Source organism: Bufo gargarizans, chromosome 1 (assembly GCF_014858855.1).
Source record: "Bufo gargarizans isolate SCDJY-AF-19 chromosome 1, ASM1485885v1, whole genome shotgun sequence".
Taxonomy (NCBI): domain Eukaryota; kingdom Metazoa; phylum Chordata; class Amphibia; order Anura; family Bufonidae; genus Bufo; species Bufo gargarizans.
The window spans coordinates 300,708,186-300,732,483 of NC_058080.1; the positions used below are offsets into that span (position 1 = coordinate 300,708,186).

The 24,298-nt window shown below is 40.1% G+C and overlaps 1 protein-coding gene across 1 annotated transcript in view; it reads right to left on the bottom strand.

Moving 5' to 3' along the window:
- The window catches only part of ANTXR2 (ANTXR cell adhesion molecule 2), a 269,460-nt gene that overhangs the window by 210,641 nt on the left and 34,521 nt on the right, over positions 1-24,298 (bottom strand). Inside the window, exon 4 of the mRNA XM_044304994.1 lies at positions 11,542-11,613. Coding sequence (XP_044160929.1) covers positions 11,542-11,613 — 72 coding nt within the window. The remainder of the gene's footprint in view (positions 1-11,541; positions 11,614-24,298) is intronic.

Genomic DNA, 24,298 nt, shown 5'->3' on the forward strand with positions numbered 1-24,298 from the left:
TATTTATACTGCCCTGGCTTTTTAGGGGCCCTAAAGCGTGAGAAGAAGTCTGGGATCCAAATGTCTAAAAATGCCCTCCTAAAAGGAATTTGGGCCCCTTTGCGCATCTAGGCTGCAAAAAAGTGTGATACATCTGGTATCGCCGTACTCAGGAGAAGTTGGGGAATGTGTTTTGGGGTGTCATTTTACATATACCCATGCTGGGTGAGAAAAATATCTTGGTCAAATGCCAACTTTGTATAAAAAAAATGGGAAAAGTTGTCTTTTGCCAACATATTTCTCTCACCCAGCATGGGTATATGTAAAATGGCACCCCAAATCACATTCCCCAACTTCTCCTGAGTACGGCGATACCAGATGTGTCACACTTTTTTGCTGCCAAGGTGGGCAAAGGGGCACATATTCCAAAGTGCACCTTTCAGATTTTGCAGGCCATTTTTTACACATTTTGATTGCAAAGTACTTCACACATATGGGCCCCTAAATTGCCAGGGCAGTATAACTACCCCACAAGTGACCCCATTTTGGAAAGAAGACACCCCAAGGTGTTCTGTGAGGGGCATGGTGAGTTCCTAGAATTTTTTATTTTTTGTCGCAAGTTAGTGGAATATGAGACTTTGTAAGAAAAAAAACATCATTTTCCGCTAACTTGTGACAAAAAAAAAAAAAATTCTAGGAACTCGCAGTGCCCCTCACGGAATACCTTAGGGTGTCTTCTTTCCAAAATGGGGTCACTTGTGGCGTAGTTATACTGCCCTGGCAATTTAGGGGCCCAAATGTGTGAGAAGTACCTTGCAATCAAAATGTGTAAAAAATGGCCTGCAAAATCTGAAAGGTGCACTTTGGAATATGTGCCCCTTTGCCCACCTTGGCAGCAAAAAAGTGTGACACATCTGGTATCGCCGTACTCAGGAGAAGTTGGGCAATGTGTTTTGGGGTGTCATTTTACATATACCCATGCTGGGTGAGAAAAATATCTTGGTCAAATGCCAACTTTGTATAAAAAAAATGGGAAAAGTTGTCGTTTGCCAAGATATTTCTCTCACCCAGCATGGGTATATGTAAAATGACACCCCAAAACACATTCCCCAACTTCTTCTGAGTACGGCGATACCAGATGTGTGACACTTTTTTGATGCCAAGGTGGGCAAAGGGGCGCATATTCCAAAGTGCACCTTTCGTATTTCACCGGTCATTTTTTACAGATTTTGATTGCAAAGTACTTCTCACACATATGGGCCCCTAAATTGCCAGGGCAGTATAACTACGCCACAAGTGACCCCATTTTGGAAAGAAGACACCCCAAGGTATTCCGTGAGGGGCATGGCGAGTTCCTAGAATTTTTTATTTTTTGTCGCAAGTTAGTGGAATATGAGACTTTGTAAGAAAAAAAAAAATATAAAAAATCATCATCATTTTCCGCTAACTTGTGACAAAAAATAAAAAGTTCTATGAACTCACTATGCCCATCAGCGAATACCTTAGGGTGTCTACTTTCCGAAATAGGCTCATTTGTGGGGTAGTTATACTGTTTGGGCATTGTAGAACCTCAGGAAACATGACAGGTGCTCAGAAAATCAGAGCCGTTTCAAAAAGCGGAAATTTACATTTTGTACCATAGATTGTAAATGCTATAACTTTTACCCAAACCATTTTTTTTTTGCCCAAACATTTTTTTTTTATCAAAGACATGTAGAACTATAAATTTAGCGAAAAATTTATATATGGATGTCGTTTTTTTTGCAAAATTTCACAGCTGAAAGTGAAAAATGTCATTTTTTTGCAAAAAAATCGTTACATTTTGATTAATAACAAAAAAAGTAAAAATGTCAGCAGCAATAAAATACCACCAAATGAAAGCTCCATTAGTGAGAAGAAAAGGAGGTAAAATTCATTTGGGTGGTAAGTTGCATGACCGAGCGATAAACGGTGAAAGGAGTGTAGTGCCGAAGTGTAAAAAGTGGCCTGGTCATGAAGGGGGTTTCACCTAGCGGGGCTGAAGTGGTTAAGGACTAGGCAATTTTTTGCAAATCTGACATGTGTCAATTTATGTGGTGATAACTTTAAAACTCATTTACTTATCCAGGCCATTCTAAGATTGTTTTCTTGTCACATATTGTACTTCATGACAGTGGAAAAAATCTGTCATAAATTTCCATTTTTATTTATTAAAAAAAATACAAAATTTACCCAAAATTTAGAAAAATTAGTAAATTTACAAATTTTTATTTCTCTAGTTTTATAATAGATAGTAATACCTCCAAAATAGTTATTACTTTACATTCCCCATATGTCTACTTCATGTTTGGATATTTTTGTGAATGCCATTTTTTTTTTGGGGGGGGGGGGGGTGTTAGAAGGCTTAGAAGTTTAGAAGCAAATCCTGACATTTTTAAGAAAATTTCCAAAACCAAAGGACCAGTTCATTTTAGAAACTACACCCCTCAAGGTATTCAAAACGGATTCTACAAACTTTGTTAACCCTTTAGGTGTTCCACAAGAATTAATGGAAAATGGAGATGAAATTTCAGAATTTCACTTTTTTGGAAGATTTTCCATTTTAATTCATTTTTTCCAGTAACAAAGGAAGGGTTAACAGCCAAACAAAACTCAACATTTATTGCCCCGATTCTGTAGTTTACAGAAACACCCCATATGTGGTCGTAAATTGCTGTACGGGCACACGGCAGCGCGCAGAAGGAAAGGAAGGCCATATGGTTTTTGGAAGGCACATTTTGCTGGACTGTTTTTTTGACACCTTGTCCTATTTAAAGCTCCCCTGATACACCCCTGGAGGAGAAACTCCCAAAAAATGACCCCATTTTGAAAACCACAGGATAAGGTGGCAGTTTTGTTGGTTCTAGTTTTTTGGCACCAATTTTATTTTTTTGTCATTTACAATATTTATCTGACAGGTTATATAATGTGCTATTTTTATAGAACAGGATTGTTACGGACGCGACAATACCAAATATGACAACTTTTTTTAGTTGCCTGTTTCAGTTTTACATAATAAAGCATTTTTGAAAAAAAGTGTCTCCACATTCTGAAAGCTGTATTTTTAATTTATTTTTATGTAGGGGCAAATTTTTTTTCGGTATGAGATGACTTTTTTTATTTATTTAAGTTTTACACAATAATATAATTTTTGAAACCCCCCCAAAAATTTTTTTGTATCTCCATAGTCATAATAATTTTTGACCCATAGTTTTTAATTTTCTGGGCGATTGTCTTAGGTGGGGAATAATTTTTGAGGGATGAGATGTCGGTTTGATTGGCACTTTTCTGGTGTGCATATGACTTTTTGATTCCTTGCTATTAAACTTTTTGTGATGTAAGGTGACAAAAAAATGTCATTTTTATACAGTTTTTATTTTAAAAAAATTGCGGTGTTCACCTGAGGGGTTAGGTCATGTGATATTTTTATACAGCATGTTCTTATGGACGCGCCCCCAGGGTTCTCACATGACCCTGAGAGGAAGTGGGGGGGGAGAGCTTGCCCTGATTGGCTCCCAGGCTGACAGACAGCCTGTATGAGCCAATCAGTGCTGTAGCAGGCAGGGACGTGTCCTGGCAGAACGAGCAGAACACAATGTGCTGGGCTGTGAGAAAGGTTGGTTGGGTCTTACAGTGTCTGCTAGGAAAACGATCCTAGGGAATCAGGGAGAGAGAAAAATCTATTAGGGATAGTCAGAATTAATTCAGTCAAGCTTGATTGGGGCGAGAGAGATGTTGATTATATTCAAACTAGCTATATATATATATATATATATATATATATACGGTATGTGTGTGATTACTACAGCAGAGTAGCACATAAAAGTATTTGGGAGTGATAACAAATTTAGGCCCAAATTCCTTTATTCACACGTTTTTTAATCAAATTTTTTTTTTTTTTTTTTGGGAGGGTTGTTGATTATATTCAAACTAGCAGCATATATACGTGTTTACTACACCAATACACAGGGTAGTACACAATATTATCTGAGAGGCCTAAAATGTCCAGGCAATGGAAGGGTTCCAAACAAAAGACCCAGAGCCAGAATGTGGGTAGTAGAAACACAAACTAGCAGTCAGCATTTGTACTGCCATGAGGAGGAGGCTGCCGACCCCAGGCAGAGCCATGTTGTTGGTGGTAGCAGTAGTCCCCGTAGCTGCGCTATTGGTGTTGGGGGCAGCAACAGAAGAAGTCAGGAAAGAGTCGGGGAGGGGGGCCAAATAATCCACTTTGATATCCCACAGTCCGATAGAAAGAAAAGGGATGGTGATGACTCAGAAGAAGACGGTGTGCTGGACAGGACCTGGGAGCTGGATCAGAGTGCTAAAGAGGAGGAAACATCAGAGGAGGGGGGTGATGGTAGCAAAAATAAGAAGCAGAGGCCACATACACCGCAAAGAACAGCTATGGTCAGGTGTCCTTCAGGATCTGGTGATGTGGCAGATGCAGTGGTTGGATTAGGTTCAAAATGTGTCAGTGCTAAACCCAGCTCGGCTGCCTCTACCCCTGTACAACTCCCATCTGGCAGTTTTCTCCATGCTGCCAGAAGACAAAAGCATTGCCTTGAGCAAGCTCTGCAAGAGCAAAATAAAACGTGGGCAGGCAAACACAAACATGGGCACCACAGCTCTATTATCCCTTTCAGGACCCTGCCATTTTTCACTTTAAGGACCAGGCCATGTTTTGCAAATCTGACAAGTGGTACTTTATGTGGTAATAACTTTAAAACGCTTTTACTTATCCAAGCCATTCTGAGATAAATTTGATTCAAAACATTTCATTTTTATTATTTAAAAAAATACCAAATTTACCAAGAATTTGGAAAAATTTGCAATTTTCAAAATTTCTATTTCTCCGCTTTTAAAACAGATAGTGATACCTCCTAAAATAGTTATTACTTTACATTTCCCATATGTCTACTCTATGTTTGGATCATTTTGTAAATTACATTTTCTTTTTTGGGGACATTAGAAGGCTTAGAAGTTTAGAAGCAAATCTTAAAAATTTATAAGAAAATTTCCAAAACCCAATTTTTAAGGACCAGTTCAGGTCTGAAGTCACTTTGTGGGGCTTACATAATAGAAAGCACCCATAAATGGTCCCTTTTTCGAAACTACATCCTGCAAGATATTCAAAACTGATTTTACAAACTTGTTAACCCTTTAGGTGTTCCACAAGAATTAAAGGAAAATGTAGATGAATTTTCAGAATTTTACTTTTCTGGTAGATTTTCCATTTTAATCAATTTTTGTCCACTTAGAAAGCAAGGGTTAACAGCCAAACAAAACTTTATATTTATTACCCTGATTCTATAACTTACAGAAACACCCCATTTGTGATCTTGAACTGCTGGTTTGGTTTTTTGGAGGGCAGAAATTTACTGGGATAAGTTGCAATGTCACATTTGAAGACTCCCTCACGCACCCCTAGAGTAGAAACTCCCAAAAAGTGACCCCATTTTGGAAACTACAGGATAAGTTGGCAGTTTTGTTGGTACTTTTTTAGGGTACATATGATTTTTGGTTGCTCTATATTACACTTTTTGTGAGGTAAGGAAAATAGCTGTTTTGGCACTGTTTTTATTTTTTGTTTTTTTACAATGTTCATCTGACAGGTTAGATCATGAGCTATTTTTATAGAGCAGGTTGTTACGGATGCGACAATATAAAACATTTTTTGATTATTTGTTTCAGTTTTACATAATGATTTTTTAGTGTCTCCATACTCTGAAAGCCAGAGTTTATTTTTATTTTTTGGGTGACTTTTTGGGTATGTCTCATTTTTTACGAGATGAGATGACGGTTTGATAAGTACTATTTTAGGCCTCATGCACACGACTGTTGCCCGGCCGTGTTGTGCGGAACGGAGGCACATCACCCCACGGAAGCGCTACAGAATGTTTCCATGGTGCTTCTGTCCATGCACTGCTAAGTAAAATAACATGTTCTATTTTTTTACGAGTCTCGTTCCGTCCCGGCCGCCAATCCCTCCCTTTCTCACGCTCCCTCTCTGACGCGAAACCCTGATTCGCCGATAACCGTGATCAACATGGTAAGCTCAGAAAAGAACATCAAAAGTTGATAGAGAAGATATCCATATGGATGGTGGACGTCACGGGGGCACCTCTGCATAGGTGACAGGAACATACATTTCAAAAAATCATCTGTTACATTGTCAGATTACATTTTACCGGATATAAACCCCTGCTCTGCATAGGTGACAGGGAATTCAATTTCAGAAATTCTTCTTTAATTGATGCGCGCCACCTCCTTTCAGTCAATGCTTAAACTTTAACAAGTTGTCAAACAATTGCTCTTCAATATTTTGTCCCACATTTCCACTCTATCATATTTAATTTGAAACAATTATCCTCCCTTGGATGTCGTCTCTCTTTTTCACGCTCCCTCTTCGGCGTGTTACCCTGATTCGCCGATTACCGTGATCAACATGGTAGGTTCAGAAAAGAACATCGAAAGTTGATAGAGAAGATATCCAAATGGATGGTGGACGTCACAGGGACGTGCGATCAAGCAGAAATTATCTGAAGTCAACAAAGCGGCAGCAGGGCCTCTCCTGTCTAACGTTTCCTAATACAAAATACTGCAGTGACATTCCCTGTAATTTTTAATTAATCATTCATCTTAAGAGTCCTGTATTGTTAATCGTCACTACCTCCCCGAGTCGGGAGTGGGTAATTGCCGAGCGCCCCCTCCTTTCCTTCAATTCTTCCGTTTTAATAGCTTCTCCCACATTTCCGCTCAATCACAATTAAATTTCATCCATTGATCTCCCTTGGACGTGGTCTTTCTTTCTCACGCTCCCTCTCCGGGGTGGAACCCTGATTCGCCGCTAACAGTGATCAACATGGTAGGCGCAGAAAAGAACATCGAAAGTTGATAGAGCAGATATCCAATTGGATCGTGAACATCACGGGGACATGCGACATGGTGGAGCAGTATGTTTGCACACGCCTACACGAACTGACTGATGGTTCTGCCTCCTGCAACTTCTGGGTCTCCAAATTGGGCACATGGCCTGAGCTTGCCCTTTACGCCTTGGAGGTGCTGGCCTGCCCTGCAGCCAGTGTATTGTCTGAACGTGTGTTTAGCATGACTGGAGGGGGTTATCACAGGTTATATTTTCCAATGTTTTGGAGTGTACCCTAATTTAAACAAAAAAATTAAAAAAAAAATGAAAACCAAAAACCAGTGTTGGCTACCTCCTCCTCCGCCGCTTCCACCTACACCGCCTCCTCAACCTCCTACTCCATATAGACCTCGTCCTCCTAGATCAAGATTATTTTTTATTTTTACATATTTTATGTTATTTAAAATCATTTCCCTATCCACATTTGCAGCGCTCTAGTCCTTTCCATGACATGTTTACAGCCATTTTAGTGCTCAAAAGTTTGGGTCCCCAATGACTTCAATGGGGCTCAGGTTCCGGGTCATGTTCGGGTCCCAAACTCAAAACATTTGGTGAAGTTCAGCCAAATCCGTCGAACCCGAACATCCAGGTGTCCGCTAAACTCTAATCATTAGCTGTAATGTTTGTCAAGAAAGCAAATTGATGCATTAAGATCAGGAAAATGGGTCTTACAGCATCTCAGATACCACTATATGTTTAAAAGCTTAAGTGGATCTAAAATCCAACTAAGAAGAAACCAGGCAAACAATTAAGTATTTTTCGCCCCCTAAGATGCACTTTCCCCCCCCCAAAAGTGCGTCTTATGGGGCGAATGCTGCCATTTTACATCGCAGTCTGCGATGCTGCAGCATCGTAGACTGCGATGTATCAGCGGGGAGGGAGGAGGGGCTGGAATTCAGGAACTTGTGGTGGGGCCCGGTGCCGTCACTGTACTCTTACACCGGGCCCCGCCGCTCACAGCAGTATTTCTAGTAGTCGATACTCTGGTATCAGTAATCCTTAATAAATTGACCTAAAGTTGCATTCTCCCCTGTATCAGCACTTACTAACAAGCATCCGGAGTAGGCAGAGGGGCTGGCAGCGTTACGTCACTCATTGACGTTGCGTGCCTGCTCCTCCCACTTTATGAATGAAGCAGGCGGAGCAGGTGCGCAACGTCAGTGAGTGACGAAATGCTTCCAGCCGCTCTGCCTTCTCCGGATGCTTGTTAGTAAGTGCTGTGATACAGGGGAGAGCGCAACTTTAGTTAAATTTATTAAGTGGTTAAGGATTACTGTTACTAGAGTAGTGATTACTAGAAATACTGCTGTGAGCGGCGGGGGGGCACTTTTTTGGGGGGGGATCTGTGGATGACACATATAGTAGTGTCATCCACAGATCTCCCCATAACAGTGTCATCCACAGATCCTCCACCCATAATAGGGCCATCCACAGATCCCCCACCCCATAACAGTGCCATCCACAGATCCCCCACCCCATAACATTGCCATCCACAGATACCCCACATAACAGTACCATCCACAGATGCCCCCATAACAGCACCATCCACAGATCCGCTCCATAACAGTGCTTCATCCACAGATCCCCCATAATAGTGTCATGCACAGACCACCATTAGTTCAAAACCCACCAAAAGCACACCTTTTGGTTAAAAATATATTGTTTCTTATTTTCCTCCTCAAAAACTTAGGTGCGTCTTATGGGCCGCACCATCTTATAGGGCAAAAAATATGGTAAATCAAATTTGGCAGGCATTCAACTGAAGAAAGGCTAGTTCTACTCAGCATGTTTTAATGTAACAGTGAACTAAGGACGAAAAGAGACAGTCAAAATCATAGCTTATCCATTGATAGCCACATGGTGGTAGTAGTAGTAATAGTAGCAGCAGTACTACAAACAAAATTGCACTTCCTGCTTGTGTTGGTTTACATTACCACAGTCCTTCATCCGTGGGTAGTAGACACAGTCCTTGTCTGTCCCTATCCTATTTGTAAACAAGGGCAGCAGGACCATTGGACCAATCAACTGGAAAACAATGCAGGGCTTTTGGAAATATTGTAAAAACCCTCATACAGCCTATAGGGAGCAAAGTGTCCATTAAAACTATCTATCTATCTAGCCACCAGTGCAGAGATATTTTACCCCACTGAGTGAATTACCTCAAAGTATATCTATAAATTAGTTACTTTGCATAGGGAAATGTTTTCATTTAACTATGATCATGATTGCCATGTGTTTGGAACATATTAACAATAGATTTTCTGATGGGCAAACACGCAACAAAAGGGCTAAAATTCAAAACATGCTGCCAAAGAAAAATCTAGTATTCTTTTAATTTTTATTTCCTGGTTTAGTGAATACACTAAACAACTACTGTACATTAGAAGTCAAATCTTTTAAAGTATAGTTGTGTTAAAAGATTATGCCATAGTCACGTGACAATGAAATGTAATGAACTGTAAACAATAGATCTTTCAACAACAGTGCAAATATTGTCTTTCCCTTGTAGATTGTAAGCCCTTGTGGACAAGGTACTCTCCCTCTCTGTATAAGTCTGTCACTTACTTCATTTTTATTGTACACTTATTTTTGGAATTATACTTTATCATAAATAATAGCAAATATAATAATAAATCCTGCTAATCCAGTCCACTTAAAAAATATCTAAATTAGTTTTCGTGATAGTCCTTACCATCATGTCAAAAATAGACCAAACACTTTTTTTAGTATAGAACAATATAAGCAATGATGCAAGAAAGGGACAGATTATAGAATCAGACCTTACTCTACCGCTACGGAACAACTCAGGGCAACAAGGGCTGGACTGTTATACCAACTTCGTTGACTGCTATAAATGCTATAGGGCAACAAAGGGCATCAGTTTTCCCTTCTGACTTAAACCCTGTGGTCCTTGAGTTAAAACAGACCGGATGTGGTAGATAGATTGTAGATCATCTTCTGTAGTTGCAGTTGATGCCCTAGTCTCACACACCCTCTAGGTGTAGGTATTGTTTATGTGTATGCCTGTTTTTATCTGTTTGAGTATGCGTTTATATGTACAGTATGTATGAGCGTGTATAAATACTGTTTGCAAATGCATATATGTGAACCTGGGGCTGTACATTTGTGGAAGAACTGATTAATATTGAATTGTATGACAATAATGCTGCTAATTTCTATGTCACAATAGAATTGAATTAAAGAGGACCTTTCACCGATTATGACACTCTGAACTAAGAATACAGACATATAGAGCGGCGCCCGGGGATCTCGCGGCACTTACTAATATCCATGGGCGCAGCTCTGTTCTCCTGTTATGCCCTCTGGTATCTCCGGTCACAAAGTTATGGTAGGCGGAGTCTGCCCTTGTTCTTCTGTAGCGCTGGCCAATCGCATTGCAGAGCTCACAGCTGGGGAGAAAATAACCTCCCAGGCTGTGAGCTCTGCGCTATGATTGGCCAGCACTAGAGCAGAACAAGGGCAGGCTCCGCCTACCATAACTTAGTGACTGAAATCTCCGCCTACTATAATTTAGTGGTCGGAGATACCGGAGGGCATAGCAGGAGAACGGAGCGGCGCCCAGGGATAATTGTAAGTGCAGTGAGATCCCCGGGCACCGCTCGGTGAAAGGTCCTCTTTAAATCAACCACTACAACAAGGAATGTCACTGTCCGTATGCCACCATAGAGGAGAGATCCCCTCCAGGGTTCCTAACCATTTGTAACTTTCTGGGCGGTCCTTAAAAATTGGACTTTTTCCAACGTTTGTAAAATAGTTTGATATCTGTTATTTTTTATTTTTTTTAAACTGAATGCACTTCAGGTTATTGGGATTGCAATTATCATAATTTTACAGTTCACAATAAATGCTGCTGATGTCTTCATACCATATACTGAGCTATGGACATATGTAACTTAATTATGGCTTATATAGTTTACTTATACATCAGCTGTGATTTCTGAATAAGATGTCCAAAAAAATGTAAAAAAATAAATAAATAAAAAGTTTGGCAACATTGATCCTCTCTTGGAATTCACTTGTATGATCCAGAAACAAACATGTGCCATCCTACTGGAGGACTTCTGTTGCCCAATGCCCATGTATTACATGGACAGCTGCAGTGGTGACTACATCTTACTCAGAAAAAGCAGCAGTTAGCCAAGGTTCTTGGGAAGGGGCACATCTCTTAGATTAAAGGGATTGTCCAGTTTTCTGATATTGATGACCTGTCCTCAGGATAGGTCATCAATATCAGGTCTGTGGGGGTCCAACTCCCGAAACTTCCACTAATCAGCTGTTAGAAGATGCAGCAACGCATGTGTAAGCTCTGCGTCCTCTTCAATATTTACCTGCAAGTCGTCAATATTGTTCCGACAGCGCAGTGTAATTACAGTTTTCTCATCAAGAGAATGTAATGAAAAATCTGTAATTACAGTGCAGTTGACAACCATCTTAAAGGGGTTGACTGTGATGTGACAACTAATAAGTACAGAGGAGAGAAATGTGCACATACAATAATGTCAGATTTCTGAAACATAGTAAAACAATGAAAACACAGCATAAACTAGTAAATGTATTTCTCGCTCAATCATGTAGACAAGCAATCAGAAACATACCTGTCTCCCGTTAGTGGCATAATTGTTGTTGCCTGCGTCGAGAATACGATGAAAGACAATCTCATTCGAGGACTGTAAAAAATATAAAATGTGAATGTTATTGTAAATACTGCTTTTTTCCTATTGCAATAGGTAATTCTGTACTTTCAACTTTTATAAAACTCCTTTCAAACTGAGTGAAATGACGAAATCATTTGACGAAATCATGCTGAACCCATACCGCTTTGTCTGACAATGGCCTAAACCTTCCAATGTGGACAATAACATTTTTGGAACACAAGTTTTTAAAAGATGGTTGGCCAAAATTTCCATGTAACATTTCCACTATCTCGGGTTGCAACTAAGATTTTGTAATGAGTGTAGCTACAAGATAACACCACTGTGTAGGGAGTATGTGGTGCTAATGGTTCTTCATGCTGCCAGCACTACTATTTGGAATAAATGGAGGACCTCATTTGAGTTATTATTCCTGTCTCAGTACTGATATTAAGAAATTACGACTGTCTTCTAACTAGACATGGATTTAGAGGGGTAGTCAGGGATAAGGGATATCCATATGTCATTATCTCATATGAATATATTGAGACATCTTCATATGAATATCCTGAGGTTAACACTCTGATGGACAGGGACTATCTATGTGCTGCTTAGATATGATCATTCACTTAAATATTGCAGCCATTACAGGGGAAATGTAAAGCTGATTAAAATTTATAGTAACTGTGGACATCAGCTGATTTCCATTAATCCCTAATAGGGCATATGGTCAAGGATTGTCAGTTTGAAACAATTGAGACAACCCCTTAAGGTGGGGGTTCTAACAAAAGCCATTTTGACATGCTTATATTTTTCCATGATTGAAGTTCCTTCAAGGGACTCCTGCCGATCTGATATTGACGACCTATCCTGATGATAGGTCATCAATATATATGGCCGGACAACCACTTTAACTCTATAACAAGTGGAGATAAGCAAATTGATTCTGTAAAAACTTGACCAAAATTGAAAAGTAAAATGTGGATTCTATAGACTGATAATTTCAGATTATTTTCTTCAAGGTTAAAAAGAGAAAGAGAAATAAAAAAGAGAATGAGAGTGATGGAAAAAGAGAGTGAGGAAGAGACATGAACGTTATGTACTTTTAATTCGGACCCAAGTCGAATTTACAGAAATGTTCTCATCTTTAGCAGCAAATATTGTAGACTAATAGAAATAAAGAAGTGGAAACAGCAAAAGACATACAGGAAAACTTGTAGATAGCCCGCATTTGTGACACAGATAATACAAAAGCAGTAAATACTACAAAAATAAAACATGTAATTTCCTACAAAAATAATAGGAAATTACAGAAACTTGAAAACTGTAAAATCAACCAATTTATACACTTGACAGAAACTAGGGTAAAGTTTTGAATGGATGCATAAAAGCACTCATTTCTGATTTTTAAAGTCCTTTAATAGTATTTCAAGCAAAAACATTAAAGCATTGCTCAATTCTCCGACATCCCCAATGTTTAATGTGATCTGAGTTGTCTTGCCCATAATTTGTATTCAGATGCACAATATGAAAATGCATGAACAAGCACAATTCAATGATTTAGACAGCGAGAGTGGCTGGAACACCAACTGCCGAGTATGCTGAGCTGTGTAGACCCAGTTTTCATCCTGATTTTAACAGTATTAGTCTAACTAGATAACATACAATGTTTCTGGAAGGCTGGTCACCCTTTAAAACTTGCATACAGCCTGGCATCTGGATAAACGAAGCATAGATTAAGCAAGTCTGACTGCATTTGGCATGCTTCAAAAATAGCCATACAAGATAATTATCAGTTATACAATAGTGGAATTTATCGAGACTGATTGCTCTTGGCAGGCACTACAATGAATTCTGAACTGCAATGTGACCTATACTATTATTTATATTAGATTTTTAATAGGACATGTAAACACATATATAGTTGGTGCATATATATGTAGAGAAAAACTATGTACACCATCTTAGAATTTTATGATTTTACATATCAGGACATAATAAAAACAAACATTTGGTCCTTACAAGGTTTTAAAATTAGGTACATATATACAGCCTCATATGAACAATACATGACAAATTTCACTGTGCCATTATTTATTGAACAAAAACAAGGCCAAAATGCTGAAACTGTGTGTGAAAAATTAAGTACAGCCTTACTGTTTCAATATGAATTAAGAAGGTAAGTGGCAGCTAGGTTTTGCTCATCAAATACCCCTGACCACCTCTATAACAGCAGAAGTTATGGTAGTTTGCTATTCTGGAGCCTTTAGGAGTCTGTTAACACAAAGCCAAGTACGAAAGACATCAGTGATCTTAGAAATCTTTGGGCAGAAAAAAACAAAGTAAAAAAGTTTGGCCATAATGCAAGCTCCATATTTGATGAAAACCAAACACAGCATATCAGCACAAACACTTCACTCCTTGCAGTCACTGAGTCAACCATTAACTCCTCTGTACACCAAAGTATTTTAGAGTCAAATGTTAGGCAATCCATCCAATAGTTAAATCCTGGCCGAAACTGGGTCATACAATAAGACAATGCTCCCAAGTATACCAGCAAATCTTCATAATGATTTAAAATGTTGCAATGGCCCAGTCAAAGTCCAAACCTTAACACAATTGAAATGTTGTGGTGGGAAGCTAATAAAGCATTGCATAAACAAATGCCCACAAACCACAATGAACTGAAGCAATGTAAAGACAATTGGGCCAAAATTCTTCCAGAATGATGTAAGAGACTGATAGTCATACAGAAAATGATTACTTAAAGTTATTAATGGTAAAGGTAGTTCTACAAGCTATTGATCCATGAGGTGCACATAGTTTTTGAAACATGGCTTTTCCATTTTGATATCATTTTTGGTGAATCAATAATGAAACAGTGGAATCTGTTCTGTGTTGTTGTTCATTTAAGATTGTATTTACCTGATTTTAAGACTTTCTAAAGGCCAATTTTAGTTTTTTTTTATGTCCTGACACGTAAAACCAAAGTGGGCGAACTTAGTTTTTCTCTGTATATATATATATATATCATATTTTTCACTTTATAAGATGCACCTTTTCCCCCTAAAAAGTGGGGAGAAGTGGCCGTGCGTCTTATTAAGCGAATAGACATAATAGGTGAGCATGGCGGCATGATGTGAACAGTGGTGCTCTCTCTCCACCCTACCCGCTCACCTCTCCTATTTGTCCGCGTGTCTGTGACGCTTGCGATACCTGGCCCGCGGCTTGCTTCTGTCTCTGCCCCTGGCTGCTGTGCGGTGTGTCTGCTCCTAGCTCCGGGACATCTGCAGTTACGATCCTCCCAGGGCTCGCTCCAGCCTCCCCGAGCCCCCTACATACAGCCAGACCACCCTCTCCTCTGGCAGGCTTCCCCATCTCCATGGGAACCTCCCAGGGTTAAAGTGTAGTATCGGATCGGAGGTTTACGATCGCACAAACGTGATCCTACACCTCGAACTAAGGGCCTATATATTTCTTATTATTATAGATTTCCCATCCCCAGTTAATCTCTATTTCATCATGGTATCCTATTTTAATATGACATATGATATGCATAGTAAGTACTGCAGATAAACTATTACTGCTATTTTAGCAAAGCAGCGCTGCTAGGGGCTGCTGCATACACTTTATATGTGATGGCTGGGCTGCTATAACTGGGGTCCAATGTAATCGGGTCAGATCCCCCATAACACAGTCATTCACAGATCCCCCAATAAATGTCCTCCACAAATCCTCCTAGAACAATGTCTTCCACAGATCCCCATAACAGTGTCCTCCACAGATCCACCAATAAGTGTCCTCCACAGATCCCCCATAACAGTGCACCATCCACAGACCTCCAATTAGTTCAAAACCCACCAAAAGCACACGATTTGGTTCAAAATATATTTATTTTCTTAATTTCCTCCACAAAAACCTAAGTGCGTCTTATCATCAGGTGCGTCTTATAAAGTGAAAAATATGGTGTATATATATATATATATATATATATATATATATATATATAGTAGCAAAAAGAAGGCAGCACTCCAAATGATTGTGAAAAAGTGGACGGTTTATTCACTCATCAGCGACGTTTCAGCTCTCTCTATGGAGCCTTTTTCCAGCTCCGTCCACTTTTTCACAATCATTTGGAGTGCTGCCTTCTTTTTGCTACATTATCCATACCTGGGACCTTGGTCTCAGGTCCCCTAGGAGGATTTTTTGCACCCACATCTTTGTGTGCTGCTTTTTTTTTCTCTATTTTTATATATATATATATATATATATATATATATATATTTATTTTTATTTTTTTTGTGACACAGTGAGGGGTAGCGTCTGGCAAGGCAGGTATTTTCCTCTCAGCATGTGCGGCTATTTTCCTCCCAGCAGGTGAGGTCAAATACCGGACCGGAGTTTAAGTGGCGATCCAGGTTTTGGCAGCACCTGGCTGTCCTTAAATAGGCAGCTGGGCTCAGCAGAGATGTCTGAGAGCTGCATGCTGGGGAAACAGGCCCCTTAAAGCCTGCTGTGGACTACTGGAGGCAGTACTGCCAGTAAGGTGACTTATGTTATGTGAACTTTCCATTGTGTGTGAATTTTGTGCAATTGCCTCAAGTGTGAATAAACACTGACATTTTCAGTTAAGAACTTGTATTATGCCTCTGTACTCCGCCCGCTTACCATATCTACCAGAGCGAAACTCCACTATATATATATATATATATACTGTATACACAGTACAGACCAAAAGTTTGGACACACCTTCTCATTCAAAGAGTTTTCTTTATTTTCATGACTATGAAAATTGTAGATTCACACTGAAGGCATCAAAACTATGAATTAACACATGTGGAATTATATACATAACAAAAAAGTGTGAAACAACTGAAAATATGTCATATTCTAGGTTCTTCAAAGTAGCCACCTTTTGCTTTGATTACTGCTTTGCACACTCTTGGCATTCTCTTGATGAGCTTCAAGAGGTAGTCCCCTGAAATGGTTTTCACTTCACAGGTGTGCCCTTTCAGGTTTAATAAGTGGGATTTCTTGCCTTATAAATGGGGTTGGGATCAGTTGCGTTGTGGAGAAGTCAGGTGGATACACAGCTGATAGTCCTACTGAATAGACTGTTAGAATATGTATTATGGCGAGAAAAAAGCAGCTAAGTAAAGAAAAATGAGTGGCCATCATTACTTTAAGAAATGAAGGTCAGTCAGTCCAAAAAATTGGGAAAACTTTGAAAGTGTCCCCAAGTGCAGTCACAAAAACCATCAAGCGCTACAAAGAAACTGGCTCACATGCGGACCGCCTCAGGAAAGGAAGACCAAGAGTCACTTCTGCTGCGGAGGATAAGTTCATCCGAGTCACCAGCCTCAGAAATCGCAGGTTAACTGCAGCTCAGATTAGAGACCAGGTCAATGCCACACAGAGTTCTAGCAGCAGACATATCTCTAGAACAACTGTTAAGAGGAGACTGTGTGAATCAGGCCTTCATGGCAGAATATCTGCTAGTAAACCACTGCTAAGGACAGGCAACAAACAGAAGAGACTTTTTTGGGCTAAAGAACACAAGGAATGGACATTAGACCAGTGGAAATCTGTGCTTCGGTCTGAGGAGTCCAAATTTGAGATCTTTGGTTCCAACCACCGTGTCTTTGTGCGACACACAAAAGGTGAACGGATAGACTCTACATGCCTGGTTCCCACCGTGAAGCATGGAGGAGGAGGTGTGATGGTGCTTTGCTGTGTACACTGTTGGGGATTTATTCAAAACTGAAGGCATACTGAACCAGCATGGCTACCACAGCATCTTGCAGCGGCATGCTATTCCATCCGGTTTGCGTTTAGTTGGACCATCATTTATTTTTCAACAGGACAATGACCCCAAACACACCTCCAGGGTGTGTAAGGGCTATTTGACCATGAAGGAGAGTGATGGGGTGCCGCGACAGAATACCTGGCCTCCACAGTCACCGGACCTGAACCTAATCGAGATGGTTTGGGGTGAGCTGGACCGCAGAGTGAAGGCAAAAGGGCCAACAAGTGCTAAGCATCTCTGGGAACTCCTTCAAGACTGTTGGAAGACCATTTCAGGTGACTACCTCTTGAAGCTCATCAAGAGAATGCCAAGAGTGTGCAAAGCAGTAATCAAAGCAAAAGATGGCTACTTTGAAGAACCTAGAATATGACATATTTTCAGTTGTTTCACACTTTTTTGTTATGTATATAATTCCACATGTGTTAATTCATAGTTTTGATGCCTTGTGAATCTACAATTTTCATAGTCATGAAAATGAAGAAAACTCTTTGAATGAGAAGAGGTGTCCAAACTTTTGGTCTGTACTGTATACAGGGAGTGCAGAATTATTAGGCAAATGAGTATTTTGACCACATCATCCTCTTCATGCATGTTGTCTTACTCCAAGCTGTATAGGCTCGAAAGCCTACTACCAATTAAGCATATTAGGTGATGTGCATCTCTGTAATGAGAAGGGGTGTGGTCTAATGACATCAACACCCTATATCAGGTGTGCATAATTATTAGGCAACTTCCTTTCCTTTGGCAAAATGGGTCAAAAGAAGGACTTGACAGGCTCAGAAAAGTCAAAAATAGTGAGATATCTTGCAGAGGGATGCAGCACTCTTAAAATTGCAAAGCTTCTGAGCCGTGATCATCGAACAATCAAGCGTTTCATTCAAAATAGTCAACAGGGTCGCAAGAAGCGTGTGGAAAACCCAAGGCGCAAAATAACTGCCCATGAACTGAGAAAAGTCAAGCGTGCAGCTGCCAAGATGCCACTTGCCACCAGTTTGGCCATATTTCAGAGCTGCAACATCACTGGAGTGCCCAAAAGCACAAGGTGTGCAATACTCAGAGACATGGCCAAGGTAAGAAAGGCTGAAAGACGACCACCACTGAACAAGACACACAAGCTGAAACGTCAAGACTGGGTCAAGAAATATCTCAAGACTGATTTTTCTAAGGTTTTATGGACTGATGAAATGAGAGTGAGTCTTGATGGGCCAGATGGATGGGCCCGTGGCTGGATTGGTAAAGGGCAGAGAGCTCCAGTCCGACTCAGACGCCAGCAAGGTGGAGGTGGAGTACTGGTTTGGGCTAGTATCATCAAAGATGAGCTTGTGGGGCCTTTTCGGGTTGAGGATGGAGTCAAGCTCAACTCCCAGTCCTACTGCCAGTTTCTGGAAGACACCTTCTTCAAGCAGTGGTACAGGAAGAAGTCTGCATCCTTCAATAAAAACATGATTTTCATGCAGGACAATGCTCCATCACACACGTCCAAGTACTCCACAGCGTGGCTGGCAAGAAAGGGTGTAAAAGAAGAAAATCTAATGACATGGCCTCCTTGTTCACCTGATCTGAACCCCATTGAGAACCTGTGGTCCATCATCAAATGTGAGATTTACAAGGAGGGAAAACAGTACACCTCTCTGAACAGTGTCTGGGAGGCTGTAGTTGCTGCTGCACGCAATGTTGATGGTGAACAGATCAAAACACTGACAGAATCCATGGATGGCAGGCTTTTGAGTGTCCTTGCAAAGAAAGGTGGCTATATTGGTCACTGATTTGTTTTTGTTTTGTTTTTAAATGTCAGAAATGTATATTTGTGAATGTTGAGATGTTATATGGGTTTTACTGGTAAAAATAAATAATTGAAATGGGTATATATTTGTTTTTTGTTAAGTTGCCTAATAATTATGCACAGTAATAGTCACCTGCACACACAGATATCCCCCTAAAATAACTAAAACTAAAAACAAACTAAAAACTACTTCCAAAAATATTTAGCTTTGATATTAATGAGTTTTTTGGGTTCATTGAGAACATGGTTGTTGTTCAATAATAAAATGAATCCTCAAAAATACAACTTGCCTAATAATTCTGCACTCCCTGTATAGATTATATATATATATATATATATATATATATATATATATATATAATAATTCCCAATAAATAAAGCTGCCAGGTGCTAGAAATAAGATCTCAGATAGAGAGGTCCATTTAAATAAAATATAAACTCCAAGATAAACTAATGATGTTTATCGGTCCACCTCCATTTCTAAAATTGCAATACCACAAAGGAAAAGTCATGGAATTATGAAAATCACACGAAAGACATGTTAATAATATAATGATATCATTTATTACACATTGGATATCAGCGTTACTTGCAGAAATAAACACTTACACTCCTTGGCATGCTATTATTGAGGTTATTAATGATTATCTGAGGAATGTTATGGCATGCTGGATCTGCTTGGGCACAGAAATCATCAAGATCTGCTGCTGGCAACTCCCTTTGCATTTGTCCATCAATGATGTCCCAGATGTGCTTGATGATAAACAAGTTTGGAGATGCTGCAGGCCATGGTAGCATGTTTAGGCCACACAGGCTGCTCACACTTACACAAGCAACATGCACCCTCGTGTTGTCCTGTTGAAAAGACAGCTCTGTGGATACTAAAGAGAAATGACTGTACCACTCCATGACCAAATCAATGTAGCACTGAGCTATTAGCATACCTGAAATGAAGACTAGAGTGGTCCAGCTACCATACATTATGCCACTCCACACATTATCCCAGGAGTAGAACCAGTGTAACATTCCCTTGTGAAGACCTCTTCATGACATTGCCATTATCTGGCTATCATTGATCGGAGACAAAAGCAGGAATCTTAGCTGAAGAGGATAAATCTCCATTCCAGGCTCCACTGCAATCTTGCTCTGCACCATGATAGCCTTTGAGAGCGGTGGCATGAGGTGAATGGAACACCTGTAGCTGGATGTTTGGCTCATAGCCCTATGTTGTGCAAACACCTTCTGACAGGTATGTGTAGACACTACAATGATAACGGAGGCCCGAAAGTTGGGGAACTGGAACTGCGCATGCGCAGCTTCACTCAATTGATTTCTATGGGGCCGCTGAAAATAGATGAGCGCTGGCTCGGCTATTTTCCCCGGGCCCATAGAAATAAATGGGAGCGGTGACAACGCAAGTGTGTTGCGCTCCCATTCAGTACTATGAGGAGGGACCCGCACCTATCAGACATTGAGGGCATATCCTAGCGATATGCCCTCATTGTCTGAGATGGGAAAACCCCTTTAAGGGTCAAACTAGTCGCAAACAGATCTGGCATTTTGGTCGGGCTGCGCTTTCTGAGGCAGTAATCTTGACCTTCCCCCTTGGAGAAGGCAGGAAGGATTACAAACAGTATATTGGGCCCTATCCCCTAGATCCCCAGATACTCTGCTGCATGTGGACCATAAATATCGTTTCAATGGAGTAAGTAAGAATGTTCCTCTTGTTATCCATCTCTTTTGTTATAAATGTTGCAAAGAGAAGTGTGTTCCTCTTGCATCTACCTGTCCCATCAACAGCGACTGATGACTTCTTTCTATGTAAGCATATACACAATGACTCGCTATCAGTAATGTGGGAGGAATGGCATACAGCAGAAAACAGCACAAAAAACTATTTATCATTTACATATAACCAATAAAAATTTTAAAAAAAATACAGTGAATCCCTAGTTATACGTCCACTGAGTTCTCTGTGTTCTTTCTTAGCGTCTATTATACAAGTGCCACGTATTATTTTCTGCCCAGCAGATCAAACATGATAATATGCTGCCTTTAAATAGTGACAACATATTCTAGTGACTGGTCCACTTTAATGTTAGCTATAGAATTCTTTAAATGGATTCTATGGGGGAGATTTATCAAGGCTCTTATGCCACAATAGTTGCATAAAAAAGTCTGAAATTATGGTGCACGCAATCCATGTACCACTTGTCCCTTTTTCAAAGTGAGGAGAAATGGGGATTGGCTTATCAGGAGGGGATGGCCCACCAAATTTATAATAATGTATGCCAAAACTGGTGTAAATAGTAGCTGAAATGCACGCCAGCTCCTAACTGGTGTAGATTTTAGTTTCTGGCCCATGGAGAGCCAGAAGATGAAGCAAATTTAATACGTTTGGCGCATCTTACTCTAGCTCACTTTTTACTAAGACTGGCGTGGGAAATCACCGCCTTAATTTCTTATTTGCTTACAATAAGCTCTTCCAATTAAAATTAGATTACACTACATCTGCTTTTATTTTTTGCAGCTATCTGTTTGGTAATTAGGTGAATGAAGATGGAAAAACAGACATTTAATGAACATATGATGATTTTGCCCACAGAGGTATGATGTGATTCAATCATCATTAGCGGACTAGTTATTATCTAATCACACATAAAAAGAAAACTCAATAGCCCTTTGTAATTACTATAGTAGTACCTGGCATTTTTGGTGAATCTCTTTTGGCTTTTTTCTGAGATATATTTCTGTGAACATGACAGGTATTTAATATTTATATCGCGTGAGGTTTTTCAGGGTCAAAGCTAAACTGACTACCCTTCAAGTATTCTGGAGGTAAATGGTACAATTATCATTTTCTAGAACTTCCCTAAGTCAAAGAACATCCTGGAAAAGGAATTTTCAAACAAATACCCATTGACACACCCCTGGTAATACATTTTTATAAGCTTAAGCAATTATTTCATAAAAATATGTTTTTTTAATACTTAACGAAATAAGCAGTAAAACATGATAGTTGGAATATGAATGGTTGTCATGGCCAATACTGAAAAATGTAAACCAAGATTCTATGATCCTGCAGAACATTTGTACTGCTCGCCTGCAATACTTCTTATATATACCCATAAGGCTTTGTTCACATCACCGTTCAGCCTTTCCGTTCTCCTGCTCCATTTAGGAGCAGAAGAACGAAAAGGACAAAGGCGGCACATAAATGAGCCGAACAGAGTCTAAGGACCCCATAGACTATAATGGGGTCCGTTATGCTCAGAAGATGATTATGGAGCGGAGACAAAAGTTGTGCATGCAGGAATTTTGTCTCTACTTCAAAATCATCTTCTGAGCGGAAACATAACGGATCCAATAATCAGGGACCAGTTAAGTACTGTCACCATGGGTCCAGCTACTCTGAAGAGGTCTGTTAAAAAAAGTTTACTCTTGGATAATCCCTTTAATGTTGACTGTGATAGAAAGGAGTCAAAACTCAGTTCATTGCAGTTTGCAGCCTATTCTGACCCTGCCCACTCTGAAAGGACCTATAGGCTATAATGGTATAATGGGCACATGAGCATCAAAACTGGACCGTGGACCAGGGACAAAGTACATTCTTTCACATAAATTGTACTTTTTAATGGCACCATGTTGGCTGATGTGCCCTGCCACATTGTAAAAATTATTCAGGAATAGTTTTAGGAACAAGATAGATTGATTAAGGGAATGACATGGCCTCCCAAGTCCCCAGATCGGAATTTGATTGAGCATCTGTGGGATGTGCTGGAAAAAACAAGTCCAAGTCCAAGTCCAGGATAGAAAAGTAGAAAATGTAGGATTAGGATAGAAATTTAGAAAATGCCGTTCAATACTTTTAGTATATTGTATTGTAAATCTAAGGACCCTTGTATTGGAGCATAGGACTTCATATGCATTGTGTAGCTTCCTGGATGTTAGCTCATACCTTTAAAGGGCTTCTGTCACCCCACTAAAGTGTTTTTTTTTTTTGGCTAGTTACATTCGTTATAGTGCGATATATGAGAATATAATGTTGTTACTTACTTTCATGCGGCCGTTTCTTAAGAAAACAAAGTTTTATTATATGCAAATCAGGTCTCTACCAGCAAGTAGGGCGTCTACTTGCTGGTAGCCGCCGCAAAAAACCGCCCCCCTCGTCGTGTTGATTGACAGGGCCAGCCGTGATCTCCTCCTCCGGCCGGCCCTGTCAGCATTTTAAAAATCGCGCGCCTCTGTTCATTCGGCGCAGGCGCTCTGAGATGAGGAGGCTCGTCTCCTCAGAACTCCCTCAGTGCGCCTGCGCCGATGACGTCTTCTCTTTCGGTGACGCAGGCGCACTGAGGGAGTTCTGAGGAGACGAGCCTCCTCATCTCAGAGCGCCTGCGCCGAATGAACAGAGGCGCGCTATTTTTAAAATGCTGACAGGGCCGGCCGGAGGAGGAGATCACGGCTGGCCCTGTCAATCAACACGACGAGGGGGGTGGTTTTTTGCGGCGGCTACCAGCAAGTAGACGCCCTACTTGCTGGTAGAGACCTGATTTGCATATAATAAAACTTCGTTTTCTTAAGAAACGGCCGCATGAAAGTAAGTGACAACATTATATTCTCATATATCGCGCTATAAGGAATGTAACTAGCCCAAAAAAAAAAAAAAAACTTTAGTGGGGTGACAGAAGCCCTTTAAAAGAAGGATTGTTCCAAAGATACTGGTTGACATGGGCAACTCTACTGTTCTTATTTCTGGTGCTTTGACATAACCACTAACAACCATATCAATGATGATAGACCATGCCAGTAAGTTACAAATAAATAAATAAATTCTAACTAACAACATCTAGAATACAGCAATGTCAAGCACAATCAATCAGATCAAATAGTTCTTAAATCTCCCTTTGTACATGAAACTCCAGGGAGATTTTTCAAAACAGGTGTAAAGGAAAACTGACTTAGTGGCCCATAGCGCTTCCTCTGGAAATTGAAATGTGGAATCTGATTGTTGCTATGGGCAACTAAACTAGTTTTCCTTTACACCAATTTTGATAAATCTCCCCTCATGCATTAGTTCTGCAGTATGCCACATTTCCTACTCTATAAAACACACATGAAACACTGGGATGTGT